This window comes from Cyprinus carpio, chromosome A5, assembly GCF_018340385.1.
Source record: "Cyprinus carpio isolate SPL01 chromosome A5, ASM1834038v1, whole genome shotgun sequence".
Lineage (NCBI taxonomy): Eukaryota > Metazoa > Chordata > Actinopteri > Cypriniformes > Cyprinidae > Cyprinus > Cyprinus carpio.
In genome coordinates this window covers 3,669,836-3,684,021 of record NC_056576.1, presented here as the reverse complement: position 1 = coordinate 3,684,021, position 14,186 = coordinate 3,669,836, and the positions used below count along the sequence as shown (strand labels likewise).

The 14,186-nt window shown below is 39.5% G+C and overlaps 1 protein-coding gene across 1 annotated transcript; it reads right to left on the bottom strand.

Annotated features, from left to right (window-relative positions):
* Positions 1–5,371: 5,371 nt before the first annotated feature.
* On the bottom strand, positions 5,372–13,952 carry LOC109090069. Its single transcript, XM_042757237.1, has 15 exons — positions 13,855–13,952; positions 13,677–13,742; positions 13,424–13,565; positions 13,233–13,337; positions 12,058–12,126; positions 11,817–11,900; positions 11,601–11,693; positions 10,769–10,864; positions 10,599–10,691; positions 10,421–10,504; positions 6,550–6,648; positions 6,137–6,280; positions 5,925–6,044; positions 5,641–5,736; positions 5,372–5,462 (listed from the first exon to the last, which is right to left on the bottom strand). The coding sequence occupies exons 2-15, from the start codon at positions 13,726–13,728 to the stop codon at positions 5,372–5,374; spliced, it is 1,368 nt and encodes a 455-aa protein (XP_042613171.1). The 5' UTR covers positions 13,729–13,742; positions 13,855–13,952.
* Between the last annotated feature and the right edge of the window lie 234 nt (positions 13,953–14,186).

Genomic DNA, 14,186 nt, shown 5'->3' with positions numbered 1-14,186 from the left:
ATATGATGCGCTTTCAAGTTTTCCTTTCTCGTTGGAGTGTTACAAGCTCTCGGTGCATGAAGAAGATCTGTGAAGTTGCAAAGACTAAAGTCTCAAATCCAAAGAGATATTCTTTATCAAAGTTAAGACTCTGCCCCCCCCCCCCCCCCTCGTTTAAACATGCCCCAACATCTCTACATCACTATGTGGAAATATTTGCGTAATGCCGCACAAATGTTTACACAAAGAAAGAAGGCGTGGTTTCAGTAACCGCAGTTAGTATTGAAGCAGTCATGTCAGGGAGATGCTGTGTGTATCTAGGCGAAAACAAAAGCACTTTATTTGTTCTTCCGAAAGTAGATGCATTTAGGAATCTTTAAGATTACTTACCACAGAACAGCAACACATTTAATGGATTACTTTTTCATGAATCTAGGACCGAGGTAATTCTGACTTTGCTACGACAATCTGGTGCTTCTGAATCAGCTACTTTAAGTATGTTTTGTTATCAGTTTAAGTAATTACTATTGAATGTACAAATGTGGAGTCAAATTTCCGTCGAGTGCTTGCGGTGATCGGCCAATCACAATGCACTGGGTCAGTTGGCCAATCAGAGCAGATTGCTCTTGTCAGAAGGAGGGGTTTTTTAGAAAATGAGGTGTTTGAGAGAGGCGGGGCATAGAGGACCTACAGTAATGTACAGTATTTGAAAAATAATGTGTTTTTTCAACATTTAAGCATGTCAAAATATTCTGTTACACCAAATACAGAAAAATAATTATCTTTAAAAAAGCATCATATGACTCCTTTAAAGATCCAGCAGTATATTTAACCGTGGGCATGGGGTACTTTTTATCCCTGTTTGTACTAAACCCATCTGGTGGGTTTCCTGCCAGAAAGCTAATTTTTTAGGTTTTTTTGTGTGTGATCCTCTGAGTCTTTGGCCCCTAAAACTCTCCTCTTCACCGTGCATTAGGACGATATACTGTAGACACACATCCTATGTGCATATACTTCAGAGATATTTTACTCATGAGAATTTCTAGGGGTGCCAATAATTGTGGCTAACATGCATTGGAGAAAAAAAAAAATTTCATCATAAGATTTTCTCCCCATTTTCAATTATTTCACTTCAATGATAGGTTAGAATTTTGTTTTATTTTTGAATGAAAGACCAGGAGCAGATTTATTTTCACAGCCTCCTTTGCACATATTTAACAAGCTTGCCAGTATTAGAAGAGGGCATTGTAGATCAGTCTGAAAGTCCACGGGGGGTGTGTGTGTGTGTCCAGGTAAATATTTCTTCAGTCAACATAAGTTTTAGGGTCAGTAATTCAGAGCATAAAAATGTTTAAAATCAGGGGCCATTTGGGGTAAAATTTTTGTTTTAAAAATTTAGAAATTGTATAATTTTGATCATATTCCAACACTTAAGAATAAGTGTGATTCATAAAGGTAAAAGAGTAAGGACTAGGTCTCAACTCCTAAATGATTTAAGAGTACCGGAGAGGTCTGGTGGAAGACCATTTTCGGGCAATGGCAGACTTTGGAATGTTCCAATCGACCAATCAGATTCCAGCATTTCAGAGAACCGTTTTATAAAGAGCATTAAATAAAGACATTTCAAATATTATAGTGAAGCATGCGCAAAGAGCTTGAACAAGTACTTTGCAGAATACGCTTTTTTAGAAATTCATAGTTTCATGTGTGCTGCTTTGGGAGATTCCTTCTGCTGTTTAATGTGTAATAACTAATCTTTTTCTATAAACTTCTCTAAAATAAAAAAAATAAATAAAAAAGTTGCCATTTCAATTAAGCAAAAAAATAACAACAACAACAACCGAAACTACTTAATAGCAATTCTAAGTGCCCAGAATAATTCTACAAATGTTTCCATTTTTTAAAAATTAGTAAGAAATAAGTATGAGGCTGCTATTTCGATAATGTAAAAATGCATTTAATGCATATTTTTTGCATGATGCATATAATACACTTTCATTTAGACTTTGTGTAGTTTTCAATAGTGTGTGGAGGATAACTTTCAAGAAGACTATTAATTAATACAGAGAATTATAATTGGCCTTCGCATTTCATTCATCACAACCTAAAGTAACCTTTGACTAAAATACTATTTGACTATTGTAATGAATCATGAAGAAATTAACAGTGTCAAATCAATGCTATTATGTAGACCAGCACGCACCACCCCATCTGCCCCCTGGCTGTCCGATGTACTCCGTGAACATCGCTCTAAACTCAGGGCTGCAGAGAGGAAATGGCTTAAATCAAGAAACTCTACCGACCTCAGTGTGTATCAGTCTCTCCTCTCCTCCTTCTCTGCAAACGTCTTCACTGCTAAAACATCATATTACCACGACAAGATTAACAACTGTTGTGACGCTCGGACACTCTTCAAAACCTTCTCTTCTCTTCTTAATCCGCCTCCACCTCCTCCTCAATCGACTCTTACAGCTGATGACTTTGCAGTTTTCTTCACAAATAAGACAAGAACCATCAGTGACCAATTCTCCACGCCGCACACTGAGGATAACTTCACAACGACTAATGCTCACTCGTTCTCCTCCTTCTCTCCACTCTCAGAGACGGACGTTTCCAAACTTATCCTGTCCAGTCATCCTACTACTTGCCCTCTGGATCCGATCCCCACTCACCTCCTTCAAGCGATTTCTTCTTCAGTCATACCTTCACTTACTCACATTATCAACTCCTCTCTTCACTCTGGAACATTTCCCTCAGCGTTTAAGCAGGCTCGGGTAAGCCCACTGCTGAAGAAAACCATCTCTAAATCCAGCACTTCTAGAAAAACTACAGACCGGTATCCCTTCTTCCATTCATTGCAAAGACACTCGAACGAGCTGTGTTCAACCAGCTCTCTATGTTTCTTGTACAGAACAACCTCCTGGACAGCAATCAATCTGGCTTCAAAAGTGGCCACTCAACTGAGACTGCCCTGCTCTCGGTTACTGAAGCCCTGCGACTGGCAAGAGCAGCTTCAAAATCCTCAGTACTCATTTTGCTGGACCTGTCTGCTGCTTTTGACACTGTTAATCACCAGATTCTCCTGTCCACCCTCAGAAAGATGGGCATCTCTGGAACCGCACTCCAGTGGCTTAACTCCTACCTGTCTGATAGATCCTTCATGGTGTCTTGGAGGGGTGAAGTTTCTAAGTCACAACAACTTGCTACTGGGGTTCCTCAAGGCTCAGTACTTGGACCGCTTCTCTTCTCCATCTACATGACGTCATTAGGATCTGTCATTCAGAAGCATGGCTTTTCCTATCACTGCTACGCTGATGACACTCAACTCTACTTCTCATTCCAACCAGATGACCCGACGGTAGTTGCTCGCATTTCAGCCTGTCTGAGTGACATTTCTAGCTGGATGAATGACCATCACCTTCAGCTCAACCTTACTAAGACTGAACTGCTGGTGGTTCCAGCTAACCCATCGTTTCATCACAACTTCTCTATACAGCTGGGTTCGTCAACCATAACTCCTTCCAGGACAGCCAGAAACCTAGGAGTTGTGATGGATCATCAGTTAAGCTTCACAGACCATATTGCTAAAACGACCCGCTCCTGTAGATTTGCCTTATTCAACATTAGGAAGATTAGACCCTTCCTGTCAGAGCAATCCACCCAACTTCTTGTCCAAGCTCTTGTTCTCTCCAGACTGGACTATTGCAATGCTCTCCTGGCGGGCCTTCCTGCATGTACTATCAAGCCTCTACAACTGATCCAGAATGCAGCAGCGAGGGTTGTCTTCAATGAGCCAAAAACAGCCCATGTTACTCCTCTCCTCATCAGGTTACACTGGCTACCAGTAGCCGCTCGCATCAAATTCAAGGTACTGATGCTTGCCTACAAAACCGACCACTGGCACGGCGCCAACTTACCTAAACTCACTAGTTCAATCTTATGCACCCTCCAGAAGTTTGCGCTCTGCAAGTGAACGACGCCTTGTGTTGCCATCCCAAAGAGGTTCAAAATCACTCTCACGGACTTTTTCCTGGACTGCTCCCAGCTGGTGAAATGACCTCCCGATCTCAATTCGAACAGCTGAGTCTTTACTCATTTTCAAAAAACATCTAAAGACTCATCTTTTTCGCCTGCACTTAACCAACTAATACTAGTACTTACCTTTTTTCTTTTCTATCATATTCCCAAAAAAAAAAAAAAAAAAAAAAAAAAAACCCCTGGCTACGTGTTCTGTACTACACTAACTGAGACTTGTCATAGCACTTGTATACCGTTGTTGTTCTCGTTGATCTGATTGGTTTCTACTGTTCTCATTTGTAAGTCGCTTTGGATAAAAGCGTCTGCTAAATGATTAAATGTAAATGTAAATGTAAATGTACTGTACATTATATTTCTCAGCAATGAGGCGTTGTTTAACTGTTTTTGTCATTAACCCAACTATCTTCACACGTTCTCTCTCTGTCTATTTCATTTAAAAAAAAAAAAAATCCCAACAAATATATTAAAATTACATTTTCTATGATCTTTTATTTTTACATGGTAATAAATTAACACCCTGATTAAGCCGTATTACAGTTTTCTAATATCCTTTTCTCTAGATTTCGGTTTTATATTCAGAACATTTTTGAACATAAAATGATGACTCATAAACAGAAAATAAAATTCACCAAAATATGCCAGTATGAAATCTTTTAGTTTTCATCTTTCATTTATTAATTTCATACTCTCACACATTGCATAGACAAATATTTATTTAATTTGCACTTCAGTGTTAACACCTGAAAATAGATCTAGATGTGATTGATATCAAGATTTTAACTTTTTTTTAATTTAATGTGTTAAGATGCTGGAGAACAAGAATGTGTAGAAGAAACGCAACAAATCATGTTTTGGTGAAAACAAAGCATTACAGTGGCACATACTTACTAATGCAATTAACCTAGTATTCTTTCAGAGACAGGAACACAATAACAGTATGTTACTGTTCATACATTGCTGGTATAATCCTGCTTATTGCCAGCAGCTGCAATCTTGGCCCTGTCTTCAAATATAGAGAGTTTACTCCAACAGCAAGTCCCAGACTGAATGAAAAGATTCATCTATGTCATGGATCAACTTCTTGAAGGCTCTGAGGAAATAATGCACATTTCGAAGCTTATCAATTGTACCTGATGATATAAACTTGCAATATAAACTCATATTTATCTTCTAATTACACAAAGTGACGATCAATATGGCTTCTGTTCAAATGCATGAAATCAAAATAATAATCATACAAAAATGTTGGATCGATCCTTTCGAATGGCTTAAACAAACATACTTAAAGCTACATATTAAAAAAAAAACACTTGTTAGAGCCACATATTTTCAAATAAACACTTGATCTTTCCTCTTACTTTGGTGCTTCTTCAAGCTGCTTTCGAGTAAATGCGTTACTTTTTAATAACTCATTATTGATGATGTTACTTATATGATTCCATTTGCTGAAAAAAAAAAAAAAAAAAAAAAAAAAAAAAAAAAACATAAAAATATATATATATATATATATATACAATTTTTGATTATTTGATTGCTCTCCTCTTACATAAACAGAAAAATCATACACAAAAACATGCTAACTTTCAGTCAACAAAATAAAAAGGATAAAAGGGCATTTCTTACCTCTGTATTTGCTGGCATTCAGTCTCATTCCAATATCCGTAATTTCTTGATGTGAGAATAAAGCTCCAGAACTCTAGAAATTCTGTCCTAATTACTCTGTAGCAAACAAACAATGGTTATGAAGAGTATAAATGCATAATATAAATGCATAATATTCGCCTTCTAGACGAATTTATCAAAAACATACAACTTATTGTTACTGAAAGCTGAACAAAAGATCATTTATTAACTTTTTTACTGGTTCAAATTGATTTTCATTAAGGTTTTATACTAAATTGTCTTACCGCAAAGGCAGTAATAGTTGGTTGTCCTTGCTATTCCTTTTCTCCTTATCAGCGGCTAAACCAAGTGAAAACAAAATAAAAGCAGGGATGCTCTCAACAATGCTGGGACTGTTCCAATGTCTGTGACAGAAATGAACAAAAAAAGTCTTAATAGTTTAATATTTACATAGTAAACAAATATAAACGTCTCACATATGTTTTATGTTTCTTACCTGGGTCTATCTTCCCCTTCAAGACTAAGGGCTATTCGGTTAAGTCTGAGAAGAAACCTGTTGATCTCAGAAATCCCAAAGCCGAGCTTAGTCAGTTTTTCATATACAGGAAGAGAGTATATGACAGCGCTTTTGACAACAGCCCTGTGAAACATACAGTATATAAATATATTTACCTTTAATCAGTCATTAATATTGCTTTAGCTATTAAGTTCTGCCAGCTGTTTATGAAAAATATCTCTGTGTTTGTGTCATTCATCTGAAAACAACATATGAACATTTTTTGAAACATGAACTGCAAATAAAATCTAAAGCATCAGACATGTTGGTTACATATTCACTGACTATAAATAATGTGACGTTTCACTTCATGCTGTACTGATGCATTGACAAAGTTTAAAAATGAGATTTACCAGTTGGACTGATTGAATCTGTCCAAACCAAGAGCTGCATTTCCAAGACTATGATATTCCTGAGATGCAAAGAATTCACCAAAATACATTTCAATCACTCTAGAAAAGAAAAATGACAAGGCAAAATGGAATAACAAGTCAATGCTCTACTTCTTGAAATAAAGTTTAACAACACTGAACAATACAACTCTAATAAAGGCTACTACTGTATTTCAGTGAAAAGCGATTATAGGGAATGGCTGAATACACTTAAAACCCCTCTGTAGTCAAAAATGTTACCCCTTAAAACTCATCTTTGATCATCGAAATTACATATTAAAATGTTTTTTCTTGTGAAAATAATTTTCTCATGCCATAAAATAGCTTGAATGTAACTCTCAGGCATGTGATCAGCTACAGACAAAAAAAATATGAGCACGCCCCACAACACTTATTATCAAATATACATATTGTACCACCGCTGTACGGCCGAGGCACACTGTTGGGATCCGTATGGAAAACGCCACTATTGGTGACCCCTTCCAGTGCCCTGCGAAAGCCGGCAAGTCCCCCCACACCAGTTGGGGCAGAAGATAGGACAGGGCTTAGGCAGAGGAATCCACCACTGCTGTTCCGTACAGTGGGGTATTGGATAACACTGGAAAAGTGTATACAAGCAGGGAAACACTACGGAAGCCACATCTTGTGTATAGGAGGTATCATGTGGAAGTTACACATATGGACTGGCTATAGGGCAGTACAACATATTGAAGTTCCTGCAGTAAACTCAGCCAACCTGGGGTGAGATCAATACACAGCAGAGACGGCAGAAGGACTCTGCCAGGGAAAGAAATGGGCTTACCATGAGGGAAGCCGTACCATGGAAGAATACACATGTAGAATCACCCAAAGGGGGCACGGGCACCTAGCCCAGCACAAGGGCTGACCTTGGGCATACACACAAGTGCTGGACCTGGCGTCTGGCGCTCCGCCATGCCTGACCGCTGAGAGTTTGCGAGGAACTTCAACAGGGTTTACCAAAAGGAAACCTGACTGAGAAGCACTTAAGCACATGTATCCTGTCTGTAGAGGGGAATGGCGCAGCAAGCGTGATCGACACCGAGAGGAGATCGTACACGAGAGGACATGGGCTTTACACTGAGATTATAAAATCTCATGAACGTTTTAGGTGTCGCCCAGCCGGCAGCTCTACAGATGTCTGCTATTGAGGCACCCCGCACCAATGCAGAGTGTGCTCTCGCTCCGAGGGGGCATGGTAAACGTTGGGCCTGGTATGTTAAGACTATAGCCTCCACTTTCCAGTGGTCAAGTCCCTGTTTGGAGACAGCCTTTCCCTTCTGCTATCCTCTGAAGAAGACAAAGAGCTGATCTGAGGTCCTGAAGCTCTGTGGACGGTCCACATAAATGCACAAAGCACGAATGGGACAGAGCAGAGCAATGGCTGGGTCTGCCTTCTCCCAGGGCAGCGCTTGCAAGTTTTTGGCTGGCCTGAATTCAAGGCATGTTTTGTCGACCAAAAATGTCTGCAGGTCCCCGACCATCTTAAATCAAAGCCAATGCAGTGAGGAGCACTGGTGTCTTTAGCTACAGAAACTTAAGCTCTACTGACTGCAGAGGCTGGACCGTCTCCTCCAAGGCTGTCAAGACCGAGGGAAGATCCCAAGAGGGTACCAGGTGTGGGCAAGGGGGATTCAGCCTCCTCACACCCCTAAGGAACATGATGATCAAGTCATGCTTCCCAACAGATTTGCCATCTACTGGATCATGATGTGCAGTGATTTTTGAGGGTGTATGTTGGCATCTTCCCACTGGGAAGAACACCAATCGAGGAACATGTTCCACTTCAGAGCACAGGCGTGCCTCGTAGAGGGCGCTCTACCTGAAGTGATGGTGTTTACTACCGCTGGAGGTAGATCACCTAGAACCTTCGTGTCCCATCCAGAGACCACACATTGAGATTCCACAGGTCTGGGAGCGGGTGCCAGAGGGTGCACCATCTCTGAGAAAGGAGATCTTCCCCTCAGAGGAATACGTCAAGGAGCAGCTGTCACGAGGAGCATCAGCTCTGTGAACCAGGTCTGACTGGACCTGTAGAACAGCTGGCAATGGGACATGTCCAGAGAGACTAACAGGTCTACCTGAGCATCCTCGAAGCGTCTCCAGATTAGCTGGACTGTCTCGGGGTGGAGTCGCCGTTCTCCCGAAAGGGTGGGCTGACGTGAGAGCTTGTGGGCTGCACGATTGAGTTCACCTGGGACATGAACGGCAGGACGGGGTGACTAAGACCTGGAGAGTGCCGTGTTGCCATGCCCATCTCTGGACTCGATCGTGAAGCCAATGCTGAAGCGGTCTCATATAAAGCAATCCGAGCAGCGTGACAGCGGCGTGACAGTGGCAGCAGATGCCATATGCCTGTGTTTCAGTGGAACTGCCCTCCTGCTCTGAAATGACTCCAGGCAGTTCAGCATCGACTGAGCTCACTCTACTGAGAGGCCCTCTGTTAGATTGACCGAGTCCTCCATACCAAGAAAAGAGATCCTCTGCACAGGGGAGAGTTTGTTCTTTTCCCAGTTGACCTGAAGCCCCAACTGGCTGAGGTGGCTGAGTACCACGTCCCTGTGTTTGCACAACTGTGCTTAAGACTGGGTCAATATGAGCCAGTCGTCGAGGTAGTTAAGAATGCGAATGCCTCTCTCCCTCAATGGGAAGAGGGCCGCCTCCATGACCTTGGTGAAGACACAAGGCGACAGGGGCAGCCCGAAGGGAAGGACCTTGTACTGATATGCTTGCCCCTCAAACGTGAAGCGGAGAAACGACCTGTGTCGAGCGAGGATTGAAACATGAAAGTACACGTCCTTCAGGTGGATTGCTGCAAACCAATCATGCGGATGAAAGCATGAGAAGATACATTTCTGCGTTAACATCCTGAACGGGAGCCTTGAGCTCGCTGGCGAAAGGAGAGGGTGACGGGAGTGTTAAGCAGCAAACCTCCACTTCATGCTTCCTTCTGCTGACCAGCTTTTTGAAGATGCTGATTCTATTTTCCAGCAGGATTTGGCACCTGCCCACACTGCCAAAAGCACCAAAAGTTGGTTAAATGACCATGGTGTTGGTGTGCTTGACTGGCCAGCAAACTCACCAGACCTGAACCCCAGAGAGAATCTATGGGGTATTGTCAAGAGGAAAATGAGAAACAAGAGAACAAAAAATGCAGGTGGGCTGAAGGCCACTGTCAAAGAAACCTGGGCTTCCATAACACCTCAGACATACTTTCCAGAAGGCCAAAATATGTTTGTTTTTTTTTGTTTTTTTTTGTTTTATTGGTCTTATGAAGTATTCTAATTTGATTGAGATGCACCTGTATCCTGGTTAAACAAGTTTACAGTAATTGTATGTCATATTGCGAACTATGCTCTATTCACCCAAATAAATTAAAATCTTTCTTATATTTTTGTCCATGGGTGTTCTTGCTTATTAATAAATGTTCATCTTTTGATTATTGCTCTTGCCTCTAGTAATTCTGTCTGTGATTTTTAATTTCCAGCCCATTTTAAGCCAGCAATATAGTAATTTTTAAACAATAGCTGAGTTCAATTAAATCAACCCAGCAAGTTGGATTAAAACATTAAACCCAACCAGCTGGGTCAAAATAACCCAGCATGTGTTCTATCTAATCTTTACCCAGCACTGGGTTGCCAAATAACCCTGCAATGGTTGTTTTTAACCCAGCATTTTAAGAGTGTAATAGTGGATCATTATGGTTCAAGTGACTCTAATGATAACCAAAAAAAAAACATTTTAGTAGCCTGGAAAAAAAGAGAAAGACAGAGAGAGAGAGAGAGAGAGAGAGAGAGAGACCTTTCTTACTTACAACCAAAAAATCCTCCTTACAGCATCGTCTAAAAACAAATGTGTCTCACTTGGCTTTCTCAACTCAGTTAGCTCTGCCCATTGCCTGTAACACACAAAATTCAAGTATTTTCTTTAATGCTCATTTTACTTTGTATTATCTCATACTGTATTTGTGCAGCACTGTATCACAGTCTTACTTCCTGGAATCCAAGTATTTTGCATGGAATGATGGGCTTTCAGTGTGTTCTAAAACTTTATCCCAGTAAAAAACAATTACTCCAGATGCAGTTCTAGGAAACAGAAAAAAACGTTATTTAGAGATGTCTTCTAAACAGATTACAATATTGAAGTTAACAAAGGTTTTTACCTTAATGATATAAGGAAATCATTCTTCTCTTTTTGTCTTTCCAAAATTGAAATTTCAAAGGCTTTCTGTCTGATTTGATCCAAAACCATCTGCATGCTTTGAACGAGACAATGAGTGGTTAAAATTATACTTTAAAGGGTTAGTTCATCCCAAGATAAAAATTCTGTCATTAATTACTCACCCTCATGATGTTCCAAACCCGTAAGACCTCTGTGCATCTTCGGAACACAAATTAAGATATTTTTGATGAAATCTGAGAGCTCTCAGACCCTGTATAGACAGGGTTTATGATTATGTTTATGAACATAATCTGCGTAATCAGCATCGTTTATGCTTGGGGGAAAGCATGCGTATGCATTATGATACCCAAAAAAATGGAAAAACCACTATGACCACACTACAATAAATTGGAAAACATAACATGTTATTTTTGCTTTCTTTGCGCTCAGAAAGTATTCTCGGAGCTTTGCAAAACTGAAATTGAGCCACTGATGTCACATGGCCTGTTTTACCGATGTCCTTACTACTGTACGTTTCTGGACCTGGGAACATTACGGTTGCATTGCTGTCTATGCAGGGTCTGATACCTCTCACATTTCATCAAAAATATCTTAATTTGTGTTCCGAAGATGTACAAAGGTCTTACGGGTTTGGAATGACATGAGGGTGAGTAATTAATGACAGAATATTAATTTTTGGGTGAACTATTCCTTTAAAAAAAATGCAATAATTTTTGTCGTGTGCTTTTTAGTTCAGTACTTTAAATTTGGAGGACAGTAATTCAGTATAGTTGCTTTGAGCTCTAACAGCATGACTTTAAAACTGCTCTTACTCCTCATGAAGTTGGTTAAAATTTATTTTTCCGATCTCCATAACAGTATCTACCCCAGCTTCAAGCATGTTCACCAGCTGGGACTTCACCACTCTGTTAGATACCAGAAATTCAGAATGTCACCTTTTAAGTTACATTGTAAAACGTATAGAAATACATGCTAATCATTACAAACTGCATTAAACAAATCCAAATGAAGGTATAGTGAGGGCATACGCCTTGGCCAGAAGGTGACTGAAGAACTGCATGGGTTTACTGTAGATTGGAGGAGCTCCTGGAAGATAGTTTGACTCCACTTCACTAATAAACAAGACACATGAATGAATCAAGTTAAGACCAAAATCTGAGAGGTGGATGGCATGCATGGTGGATTTGTAAGGCCATAATGTTTAATGCACAAACACATCTTTGGCAAAGCAACACTAGAGTTGTCTAATCTCAGTGAACACATGCTTACTTCCAGATGTCCACCACGGTCCCGTTTTTTAAGGTCTCATGGTAAATCTTTTTATATCTGTCAAAGAAAAACACATTCACAGGTCATGTATTAGTCATGGGTCTCAGAGAACTGGTCAGAAGTAAACGAGATCCACCAACATCTTTACAACAAATAAAAAAAGAGAAACTCAAAAAATCTCCTGTGAATCAAAGAACAGAAGGTATAACATCTTTAAGAGAAAACGTTGCCCCAAATGTAATCAATAAAACAACAGAAAATAAAACAACATAAAGAAAAAAATCCTAAAAAAAAAACCCAGATGAAATTTCACTAATACATTTATCAACATCTTTAAGAGAAAACGCCGATGAAATTTGGCTAGTGGATTTTGCATGCATACGGGTATAAAGAGGCGCATCCACTCATTCAGGTTTTATGCTGAGGAGCCGAGAACATGTCTCTGGCAACCAGCCATGGTTCGAGGTTGTGGCATGGGGACAGCATGCAAAATCCACTAGCCACATTTCATTGGCGTTTTCTCTTAAAGAGCAGGTCATATGGTATTTTAAATTAAATTAACATAATATTGTGTTGGAGTCCCCTACAACAGGTTTAAATGCATCTAAAGAAAAAAAACAAATTAACTCAGAACATAAAATTAATATAAAAAACAAACAATTCATTCCAAGCAAGTTCGGAGCAAACCCCGTGACATATTATCTTGTTTATTACGGTGAAGCAGCTTCAAAACAATCTGTATTGCATAAAAGTGCTATAAAAATAAATGTGACTTAATAAATGTAAACGAATATCTTCTGTATCTATCTTCTTAAAAGGAAAAATCTTGATCTTTACACAAATTAAGAACAATTCACACTGATCATTCTGTTCAAAAGTTTACAATCCCTTGTTGAGTTCTTGAACACTTGAATATATATTGATATTCATTTAAATTTGTTCACATAACTAATGATCTTTGCAACGTTCACATTCACACTAAACTGAATCAACACAGAACTGAATTAGAAGCTGAATAATGACATTGCTGTCTATATAGACCTGCTTTACAGCTGAAATTGTATTGGTTTCATTAATATAAACCTTTAAACCTTTGTGATTTGTGTTCATTACTCAGAATAAATAATGTTATTATGTTTATACAGTAGCAGTATAATAATTGTGGACGGACTTACTGTGGCAATATAACAGAATTATCCTGGCTCCCTCTAGTACTCTCAGTAGTGTTCAGCGGTTTGGCAAATTCTCTTAAGGATTTCATGTATCCTTGGACAGAAATCCTGCAAAAACACAGAAATACAGTTATGATCAGTCAACGGCTAAACCAACAATTCAGTAGCAGTGTATAATCCGTAGCTGGTCTAACCTTGATTTTTTGAACTGATCATCTCGCAGTAATTTCTCTGTAGTGTTTCTGACTTTCTCCACGATGTCTAAAAAGACTACAGTCCCAGAGTTGATCATTTGTTGTCTTAAGCCATAAAATGATAGTCTAGCACTCTGCACTCCTTCAAAACAGAGACGGTCTTAATCAGCGTCGGAGAAACAGAACGGGTAAGCTGGTCCAGGAATACTGCTTTTGTCTAATAAATTTAAATATTGGTAATGTTTTACTATACCACAGCAGCAGAGACATGCAGTTAAACTTAAGACGGCCAAAACCTTATTCATGTTTCCGTTTTATCCTGAAAGAGAAAACAGAGGTCTACACGTGCCATTAAGGTTTCAGAAAACCAAAATCAATGGATGTCTACTTTGTACTGAATATTATTGACAACAGACGTGATAAACACTTACTTTTTGATCCTGTGTGCATATGAAATGGCCCTCCTTGTCTGACTCTTGCTTATATGGGTCTTTACATGGTCAGCTGTTCACAGCAGAGTAAATGTTTGAACATTTCAATAGTGAGCAGGGCAGAAGGGCATATGAGTAGCATGGCGAGCCTAAACAAACATTTATCTGTTAATATTGGAGTGTTTTGTCCATTGGTTATTACTGATGGGGTCAAGTCAGATCAACTTTCCTCAGGCAAAATTAGACCAAAAATAGCAGATGTAGCAGAGAGAGCAGCCTCTCATTATTATTACAGCCATTGCAAAAAGTTTTTAGAATGACTCAAATATTAA

What these genes read in the sequence shown, in the direction of transcription:
- LOC109090069 (XM_042757237.1), bottom strand. Translation starts at nt 13,728, where the DNA reads ATGAATAAGGTTTTGGCCGTCTTAAGTTTAACTGCATGTCTCTGCTGC. An exon ending in GTAAGGAGGATTTTTTGGTT is followed by an intron (nt 6,649 to 10,420) that starts GTAAGTAAGAAA and finishes TTTCTTTTCTAG; the next exon opens with AGTGATTGAAATGTATTTTG. An exon ending in GAATGCCAGCAAATACAGAG is followed by an intron (nt 5,463 to 5,640) that starts GTAAGAAATGCC and finishes TTTTTTTTTCAG; the next exon opens with CAAATGGAATCATATAAGTA.